Source organism: Cervus elaphus, chromosome 1 (assembly GCF_910594005.1).
Source record: "Cervus elaphus chromosome 1, mCerEla1.1, whole genome shotgun sequence".
In the NCBI taxonomy this organism is placed as follows: domain Eukaryota; kingdom Metazoa; phylum Chordata; class Mammalia; order Artiodactyla; family Cervidae; genus Cervus; species Cervus elaphus.
Genome location: NC_057815.1, coordinates 22717520 through 22728248, shown reverse-complemented (window position 1 = coordinate 22728248; position 10729 = coordinate 22717520). Strand labels below are relative to the sequence as shown.

Genomic DNA, 10729 nt, shown 5'->3' with positions numbered 1-10729 from the left:
TTTAAGACAGCCTATATGAGAGCAAGCATCGTGCCAAGCCACCACAGATGTATTTCCAATACTGCTATTTCCAGGAGGTGGAAAGAACGGTGTGTCAGCCTATGGGCAGGCTTGTTTGAAATATATGTTACTTCCAACCAGAAGTCTCATTGACCTGAAATAACACACCTCTCCCCCAATACCTTGATGCTCCCCCTGGGGGCTTTCACAGCCTCAGACAGGTGACATGTCTGACTCCTGTATCTCACTAAGGCTCCTGGAGGATAGAAAATGAATCCTGATTATTGTTTGAATTTTAAGTAAAATGACTGAATAAACCACCTATTGCTGACACTCACAGCATCCCAGGATCTCCCAGGATCTCCCAGGCAGGGAGATGCATAAAAGTGCCTGGAATGAAAGTAGCATTAGATACTCCCCGTGTAAAGCCCAGGTCAAAACACACTGAAAAATGAGTCCAGGCTTCATTTTCTACTTGGCAGATGGTAAAGAATTTCTTCTCAAGTGTTGTATAGCTCTCTAGGATGAATAAATTAAAGTAGGCCCTGTTGAACTATTGATTCTACATAAACTACTTGTTTTCTGTTTCTAGTACTGCTATTGGCAATGGCACCCAGCACATTGCAATGAATATAATAGGTTTTAAATAAAAAAATTTTTTATTGAGATCTAATAGAGTACCTGCCCTAAAATATTTTGTGATAATATTTTATAACAATACAAAATTATCAAATCAAAAGTAACAAATATGCCTTAAGAGTTTTCTAAATATTATTCAAATATAATTTCTTTTTTTCAAGGAAGGAAAACCTTCCTTGAAGTTGGGCAAGGGGCCAACTTCCCATCTGTATGGCAAGAACTGTTTAAATAGTCACTGTATATTTCTTTCTTACTGATCTCAACAGATCCTTTCTTAGCACAATGCTCCAGACACATTTTCCAGCCGATCAGAGCAACATGAGTTGAAACCTAAATTTTATACAATATTATGAGATTTAGGAGGGAGAGATTTAAGACAGGGTAGAATTTGAGAACCACATTCTTTCTCTATAATTGTTAACATTAACTGAATACTTATACACACCAAGAATGATTTTCTGAGTCTAAGGTGTATTAACTCATTTTATCCTCACAGAAACTTTATTTAGGAGGTGATGTTAACTTCTTTTCATCTGTAGAATTTAGATAATTATACCCAGAATGGTTAAACAGCCTAATGACAAATGCACAGCTGATGATTGTCATAGGTCAGATTCAAGCCCACATGTTCTGGCTCTAGATCGTATACTCTGAACTACGAGGCTGAAGAAACTCAGTAAAGGAGGTAGATAACATACAGAGACTAGAGGAAAAAGTTGAAATCATTGAAATGAAAATGAAAGAAAAGGACAAGTGAGAAAAGAAACAATTAAAAAGTACAGATTTGTAAGCATAATCTATTTTTTGTGGCTGTGCTGGGTCTTCATTGCTGCTTGCAGACTTCTCTCTAGTTGTGGCCAGCAGGGCCTACTCTTCACTGCAGTATGCAGGCTTCTCACTGCAGTGGCTTCTCTTGTTGCTGAACATTGATTGGCTCTAGGGCGAGCAGGTTTAGCTGCTCCGCAGCATGTGGGATCTTCCAGCAGGGATCAAACCCATGTCCCCTGCATTGGCAGGCAGATTCTTAATCACTGGACCATCAGGGAAGCCCAAACATAATTGTTTTTTTCTAGGATTATAACCATATTTTGAAAAATGTCTTTGTTTTGATTTATATATACATATATATAAAACAGGCATATATTATACATGCTTTATGTGATTACAGACTAAATATAATGACAAACTATGTATATGTGTGTGTATATATATTATTCTACATATTAATAGTAACAGCAATATGACAACATGTTAACATTTTTTAAAACATCATGTAACACTGAAATTTCACTTCTTCCAATTATTCTGAAGGATAGTCCATTTCCTGAAGGAGAGTGAAGGGTAAATGTCAGACGACCAAATCACAAAATACTGGAAAGGTTAAGGCAGAAGCAGAGCATTGCCATAGTACTTTTAGTCTCATACATGATAATTAGTAAGCTTAATTTATTCTGAGACTGTTCTTGTAGTAATATGGAAGTCTATTTTCATGGACAATGATGAGGACAAAAAGGCAGGGCAGTGATGTTCAAGACTCATTTCTTGAATGTTGTCATCAAGGTTTCCTCTAATGATTTAGGAAAAAAAAAATTAATGTTCTGTGCATTTACTAGAGGGCATTCCTATTTGTCTACCTTTTATACACTGTTCCTACAGTTTATCAGTACATAATGACAGAAGCTTACAGCTTTCAGAGTGGCCATTAGAAAAAGAAGAAAGTAAACCATTCTTAGATTCTGTACATACCAATATTTCTCTTAGTTTTTACTTCAGTGTCTTTGACAACATTATACTTACGGAGTACGATGACTATTATGAATCTGAAAAACTATTTTTTAGCACTATGACTAATACAATCTCTTTAGTAGGTATAATTCCCCTTGTCATTGAATAAGGTGGGTGCTTGCTTTGTCATTTTCAAAGAGTTTGAAAAACTTGAATCAATGTCCCCATGATCCACCTACACTGGATAAATGTCTGTTAAATGGCATTAATATATAAAAAAAAAAAGCCTATCATACAGTTGGTCAGTGTCTCTAGCTATTTACTCAGTTGTACAAAAGTCTCATCAAAAATTGATTTCAAAATGAAAGCTTTCTGTGATTTGAGTATTCAGTTCAGTTCAGTTCAGTTCAGTCACTCAGTCGTGTCCGACACTTTGCGACCCCATGAATCGCAGCACATCAGGCATCCCTGTCCATCACCAGCTCCCGGAGTTTACTCAAACTCATGCCCATCAAGTCGGTGATGCCATCCAGCCATCTCATTCTCTGCCATCCCCTTCTCCTCCTGCCCCCAATCCCTCCCAGCATCAGGGTCTTTCCCAATGAGTCAACTATTCGCATCAGGTGGCCAAAGTATTGGAGTTTCAGCTTCAGCATCAGTCCTTCCAATGAACACCCAGGACTGATCTCCTTTAGGATGGACTGGTTGGATCTTCTTGCAGTCCAAGGGACTCTCAAGAGTCTTCTTCAACACCACAGTTCAAAAGCATCAATTTTTTGGTGCTCAGCTTTCTTCACAGTCCAACTCTCACCTCCATACATGACCACTGGAAAAACTATAGCCTTAATCAGACAGACCTTTATTGGCAAAGTAATGTTTCTGCTTCTTAATATGCTATCTAGGTTGGTCATAACTTTCCTTCCAAGGAGTAAGCATCTTTTAATTTCATGGCTGCAGTCACCATCCGCAGTGATTTTGGAGCCCAAAAAAATAAAGTCTGCCACTGTTTCCACTGTCTCCCCATCTATTTCACATGAGGTGATGGGACCAGATGCCATGATCTTAGTTTTCTGAATGCTGAGCTTTAAGCCAACTTTTTCACTCTTCTCTTTCACTTTCATCAAGAAGCTTTTTAGTTCCTTTTCACTTTCTGCCATAAGGGTGGTGTCATCTGCATATCTGAGGTTATTGATATTTCTCCCAGCAATCTTGATTCCAGCCTGTGCTTCTTCCAGCCCAGCATTTCTCATGATGTACTCTGCATATAACTTAAATAAGCACGGTGACAATATACAGCCTTGACAGATTCCTTTTCCTATTTGGAACCAGTCTGTTGTTCCATGTTCAGTTCTAGCTGTTGCTTCCTGACCTGCATACAGGTTTCTCAAGAGACAGGTCAGATGGTCTGATAGTCCCATCTCTTTCAGAATTTTCCACAGTTTATTGTGATCCACACAGTCCAAGGCTTTGGCGTACTCAATAAAGCAGAAATAGATGTGTTTCTGGAACTCTCTTGCTTTTTTGATGATCCAGCAGATGTTGGCAATTTGGTCTCTGGTTCCTCTGCCTTTTCTAAATCCAGCTTGAATATCTGGAAGTTCTCGGTTCACGTATTGCTGAAGCCTGGCTTGGAGAATTTTGAGCATTACTTTACTAGCGTGTGAGATGAGTGCAATTGTGTGATAGTTTGAGCATTCTTTGGGATTGCCTTTCCTACGGATTGGAATGAAAATGGACCTTTTCCAGTCCTGTGGCCACTGCTGAGTTTTCCAAATTTGCTGGCATATTGAGTGCAGCACTTTCACAGCATCATCTTTCAGGATTTGAAATAGCTCAACTGGAATTCCATCACATCCACTAGCTTTGTTCATAGTGATGCTTTCTAAGGCCCACTTGACTTCACATTCCAGGATGTCTGGCTCTAGGTGAGTGATCACACCATTGTGATTATCCGGCTCGTGAGGTGTTACCAAATTCATACTTGGAAAGTTTTTAAAAGTGTCCATAGAAATATTTATAGTTGTTGCTGTAAATACAAAGTGAAGAAGAAACTTCGAGCAATCATTCTAATGATTCAATTAATTTGCCTTAATTACCTGGGTCTTTTGTTTGTGGTGTATCTCTAACCTCAGCTAGTCACATATAGAAGTAAACACTCAGAAAAGTCAATGTTTTCTATGGTAACAGCTGTTTAGCTGAAATTTGAACTTGACTGTCAGTGGTAAGATGCTGAGCTGTACTGCTACACAACCTGTGATTAACTTGCTCACTTGGAAAGCAGCTCAGATTAACTTTCCCAAGAACAACACAGAGGTCTGGGTCAAGAATTCACATCCTTTTTGGTGCATTTTCTTGTTGATGGTTGTACAGCAATTAGTTGTGATTTTGGTATTTTCATAAGGGGGTGAACTTCTACTCTGCCACCTTGAGCTAATCTCTAGATGACTTCTTCTATATAGTGATAGATGCTCGAAACAGATGAAGACCAAATTTTTGATATTGTTAATATTTTAGTTCTGACATTTTTGGTATTTTTTCTTATTGCTAATTCAACCAGGAAATAAATTTACCTTTTTATTCTATAATATTTTATTGTTCTGTACTTTAAATTGTCTGCCTATATTGAAGTGGACTTTTTGTTTTGGTATTCTGTAAAACAGAGATTATAAACTCATTTCCTTTATCTCACTTTCAAAGGAAATATTAATGTACACTATATCATTTTTAGATTAGGCTAAACTGTTAAAAAACACTAAAAGGGTACTTAAAAAATAAACAGTTTTAAACAATGTGTACTTACTAAAAAAGCTTTTCTTAATTATATGAAAATGAGATTCAGATCTAAAAAAAAGAATTCGTATCTTTTTCTGCTTCTTTAGTGATTCAACCTGCAGCCTCTAGTTAGTCAGAGGCTGTAACTACAGTAGAACCTCCCACCCAACACCATTCAGCAGAGCGGTGGGAACGCCTGGCACGTGACTGCAAGGGATGGTTTCGGGGTGAAGAAGGAACACATACCTGCTTGTTGGAACAGATAAAGGTCATACTTAGACTGTGGCACTTGGAGAAACCTCTCTTCCTTGGCCTGAAGCTAGATGTTGGTACAGACTGATTCTATTGGAGCATTTGTAGGTCAGGCTGCCTGGTTGGCAAATACTGCTACATAGTCTCTCCATTTTAATTGAAATTTTAGTATATTTTTTTGTTTTTTAACTATTCAAAGTGATAAGGTTCTTTCATACAGGAATAGTGCTGGATGGGTGGGATAGATTGTCCAATGTCAATCTGCTCTCCTTAGACTGAGTCACAGCCACTGAATTCACTCTCTCCCTCTGTGCCCCACACTCATGTCCAACACTTGGCCTCGCTCCCTCTATGCTCCCTCCTCCCTTTACATACATCTCCATCTCTTATTCTCTTTTATATCTGCAATCCTTTTGAAATCAGATCTTCTCTTTACTCATAACCGTCCTTGATTAATGTGATTGTGTGCCTCTGGACTGGGTATACAGTGCAACTGTGGGTTTTCAGGTACAAGCCATTTTTCTTCCCCTACAGATCGAACTATGAGCTTTCCCACTGAGGCAGTCACACTGCAGATTAGCTGGTCAAGATCCCAGGTATGTGTGAGACCTCTGTTGTGAAGCAGGCCTAGGTTTTAGTCCTGATTCTGACACTTACTCTATATGCAAGGCTTTTAGACCCTAAAAGCCTCTGTTTTCTCATTTCTAAAATGAGGATAGTAATAATAGTTACCTTATACAGCTGTTGTAAGCGTTGTTTGCTGTTGTTCAGTTGCTTAGTCATATCCGACTCTTTTGTGACCGCATGGGCTGTAACCTGTCAGGCTCCTCTGTCCATGGGATTTCCCAGGCGAGAATACTGGAGTGGGTTGCCATTTCCTTCTCCAGGGGATCTTCCTGACCCAGGGATTGAACAGCATCTCCTGCTTGGCAGGCAGATTCTTTACCACTGAGCCACCAGGGAAACCCACTGTAAGCATTAAGTTATATTAAATTACATAGAGCAGAGAAAGCATTTATCACAGTACTTAGCAGATGGCAGGTGTTTAGTAAGCACTTCTTATAGTTGTATTAAGTCCCATTTCTTTACTTGGTTGCAGTCTCCTTGAGGTCAGACACATTTTCTCTCTCTTAATCCCTGGCAGAGTTTTAAGCAGACAGTGGATTCTGGTGATTAATTTTATACACCTAGTAAAGTTGCATTGAATTTGTATTATTTCTCAATTTCAGAGTAAGAACAGCAGAGAGTAAAACAGGCCGGGGAGCAGGCAGGCTTGGCCCTCAGGGAGAAGCTGTGTGGTCAGAGTATCAGACATCACTGTTCTGTCCTCCTCCTGGGACCCAAAGTCCAGAATGCTCCAAATGGCAGAGAAGAAGTATGAGATAGAACAGTTTGGGTAAACACATTTAAATTTCTTAATCACCTAATTGTAAAAGGTTAAGCAGATTCAACATGAATACATGATTTAAAGCCAGTGGTCTTGAGACTTTTGAAGGATGGTTGTGCTTTGACCAATATGCCTTGAATTAAGAAGCTCTTGCTGGAATTCTTAAACCCTTTCTTAAAATATGCTTGGTTTCTCTTTTCATCTTCCAATTAAAAGGAAATGAGAAGAGATGCCAATTCAGCTACCCTTTGAAGGAAATATGTTGACCTCAGGACATCTAATTTGAATAATAACATGTATCACTTTGCCTTTTGAGGGAGCCCACCACCATGCCTGTTGCATTTCCTAAAACTTACATCTTGTCAAGTCAATCCCACTTAAAAGTCAGTCCAATTCACCAACTGTTACCTGGTGAGCTTGGTCACCATGCAGCTGCTGGTGATTTAGGTGGCTAGAGTGCTGAGGAATCTAAATATCTTCTGTAGAATCTTCTAGAATCAAGCCCATTTGCCGTCATAGAGTGCTCCTTGGCATGGAGTCCAGTCTCTTGCATGGCACAACACACAACGTTTTTGCATTTAGGTTATTTTAATTCATAGGTAATGCATTTGGTATGAGTTTGATTTTTACAGTTTCTGATTCAAATATTGTCAAGAAACATTTGAAAACAGACCTTTTCTGTATCACTAATTAACTTTCCAATTAAGTAATAACCATAAATACAAAAATCACCTAATATAAAATCTCAGCTAAATTTTTGCATCTGGTTACATAAAGGTATTTTGATGTAAACTAAATCAAAGTTGGGGCTAACCAGATTCTCTGTGACCATTTTATCTTTAAAATAAAATTTTGCATATGAAGCCTCTCTTTATTGAGTTTAAAGAAGCACTTCCAGTCAATGCCCAGCATCATCTAAATATTGATAGTCTTTGGGTAGCTGAAGTGTGAACCTTCATTTCTTTCTTTTAGTTGTTCTAGATATTGCATAATACATACATAATAGCAACCTCTTGGTAAATGCTCATGAATGCAAATTCTTGTTTTATATATTTTGAGAGGAGGGTAGTATATACTGAGAATAACAGATAAGCATTTGCAAGTTCTGTCAACACATTTTTTTCCTTTCCATCTGATGCCGAATTTGGGAAATCACCTATAAAGATCCTTGGAAATGGTACAAAATTGTGCTATCATTGGACCAAATAATGACAATTATCTGTGGCTCTGATGCTTATCCAATAAAAGGTTCTTATTTGGCCAACATCTTTTTAGTCACAATAAAAAGTACAACTTGAAGAGCTTTTAAGTGTCTATACTGGCTGCAAAATAAAACAGGACAAGTATTTCATATGCACTCGTGCACATATACACACAAACAAACACACACACACACACACATACCACACACTGAACTATGTTTCCAAGGTTCAGTGAAGGCAGCACTTTTTCACTGGTAACATATCCAAAGAGATGAATCAGAAAATTTAGGAAGGATTTAACACCACTTTGCACAGACAATATCAATCCTATTTTGTGGGGACTAAGAAGGGTGGATGATTAAACAGTATTCTCTAAATGGCAAGGGATTATTTTTCTCTAAATTCAAGTCTGGAAGTCACCATCAGGGGGTCCACAGAACAGGCAAGAAGATGCCTGAAGTGACCATCAGGCGAAATAACACAGTGCAGTGTGTTTGCCCTGCCAGCTGAAACGATCCCCAGACAGACACTACATGGCAGTCACACCATCACAATAGTTAGACCCAAGAAAGCAGTTTATGAAAAAAAAGCACCAAACAATTGGGTGTAATTTTCATCATAATCTGCAATCTTTAACCTGAATAATGAATTTAATCACCAAGAATATTAAATAGTAGAATTCCAAATGATAGGATGACCCAAGTTATCTTTGAACTTTTTCTTTTTTAAAAGCTGGTCACAGTGGCACTTAAAAAAATAAATCAGAAAATAATATGGCTTCAAGTGGACAAATAAATACGAATTTTTAAGAAAGTCTCTGCATTATCTATTGCTTTCCTCTTGATTTGACTCCATTGATAATTTCTCCCCAAGTTTTCTAATAAGTTCTGCCAGGTCTTCTGAATTCTGAGTTTTTTCTTCAAGAAGTTCATAGCGGAGGCTTGAGATGTCTTGTTTAATTTCTTTCAGTTCCCCTTTGAAAAATAAGAGTGACAAGAAGTCAATTGTAAATATGCAATGCAGAGAAACTAGTGATTCTGTATAGATCAAAATCTTTTTTAATTCCACACACATCTGTATTTTGAATCTTTTCAAAGGAAATCACTCTTAATGGGGGCAGATTTCTATTTTCTCAGCTAAGTATTTTGGGTAATGAAAAGATTATAGAGAAAACTTATAATGAAAGTCCTCCTAAAATAACTGAAATGGAAACATTGGCAACAAATGTTACAGGGTTTGGGGGCAATGGACCCTCACTTTACCCACCCACTTATTTCTCCCTCCAAGTGTAAGTGAAAGTGTTAGTCACTCAGCTGTGTCCAACTCTTTGCAACCCCCATGAAGGCTTCTCTGTGCATGGGATTCTCCAGGCAAGCATACTGGAGTGGGTTGCCATGCCCTCCTCCAGGGAATCCTGACCCAAGGATTGAACCCGGTCTCCTGCACTGCAGGCTGATTCTTTACTGTCTGAACTACCAGGGAAGCCCTCTCCCTCTAAAGCCCCCCTGCAAAAATAGTACATCTACTTTCCTTGTCTGCAGGTTCCATATTTGAAAAATGAAGGATAGACTGGAATACAATACTTAATCCTTTTTTATATAAGGAACTTGGTATTGACACAGGTCCTAGAACCAATCTCCCACAAATACTAAGGGATGACCATAGTTACTTATCTAGCCAACGGCATCTGCCCTATGGAGAAATAGCCTCTATTTCCCCAGCATGAGGCAGTGTCGATGCCTGGTGAGATGCAGTCTTCTCCCCTTGAAGCCCACCCTTCCCACGCCCACCTCTCCAGCTCTCCCTCAGCTCGGCTTCAGGCCCCAGGTCCTGGCTCACGCTCACGAGCTGACTTCAACTCACCTTCGTTCACTTCATCACTCTCCTTGTCTATCTGGGCTTGTAATACATATCTTTTAATGAGCCTCTTCATTATTTTCTAGACAGGGAAAGGAGAAATCCATCTTAGTTTTATGTTCATGACCAATCTCTCATTTGGAATAAGCTTCTGAATCTTTCTCTCTTTAGTAAATACTTTGAAGTGATAGCTATGAAAGATTAAGATTATTTATCTGATAGGGAATGTATACGATCTACAGATTTTAAAGTAAATTTTCACATCACCAGGGCCAATGACTCAAAAGTTAATTTGTGAGAAAAGAGTAAGTTTAGAGCAAACATACAATCCTTGATGTTCATTGTTTGCATTTTACATGAAAAATATTAGAACAAGACACAGCCTTTCAGCTGGGCAGGTCAAAGGTATGCAGTTTTGTCTCTGGGAATGGAAAGTTAAGTAAATGTGCCTCATTTATGGATATTCCCCTCCATTACCAAGAAATATAGCCAGTTTTGATTGTATACTTCCTAATAATTTAGGAATGGCTAGTTTCAATGTGATAATATTTCTCCAGCACTTGACTTCTACCACGAGGATACTGCTTTTACTATATCAGTTCAGTTCAGTTCAGTTGCTCAGTCATGTCCGACTCTTTGTGACCCCATGAATTGCAGCACGCCAGGCCTCCCTGTCCATCACCAACTCCCGGAGTCCACCCAAACACATGTCCATTGAATCAGTGATGCCACCCAGCCATCTCATCCTCTGTGGTCCCCTTCTCCTCCTGCCCCCAATCCCTCCCAGCATCAGGGTCTTTTCCAATGAGTCAACTCTTCGCATGAGGTGGCCAAAGTATTGGAGTTTCAGCTTCAGCATCAGTCCTTCCAATGAACACCCAGGACTGATCTCCTT

At 38.9% G+C, this 10729-nt stretch overlaps 1 protein-coding gene across 2 annotated transcripts in view; it reads right to left on the bottom strand.

Annotated features, from left to right (window-relative positions):
• Positions 1–7344: 7344 nt before the first annotated feature.
• The window catches only part of TRPC6 (transient receptor potential cation channel subfamily C member 6), a 153958-nt gene continuing 150573 nt past the window's right edge, over positions 7345–10729 (bottom strand). For both annotated transcript variants that reach the window (XM_043896421.1, XM_043896496.1), the window contains exons 12-13: positions 9841–9916; positions 7345–8951 (exon numbers count right to left, since the gene is read on the bottom strand). In XM_043896421.1, the coding sequence (XP_043752356.1) occupies positions 8800–8951; positions 9841–9916 (228 nt within the window). In that variant the 3' untranslated portion in view covers positions 7345–8799. The remainder of the gene's footprint in view (positions 8952–9840; positions 9917–10729) is intronic.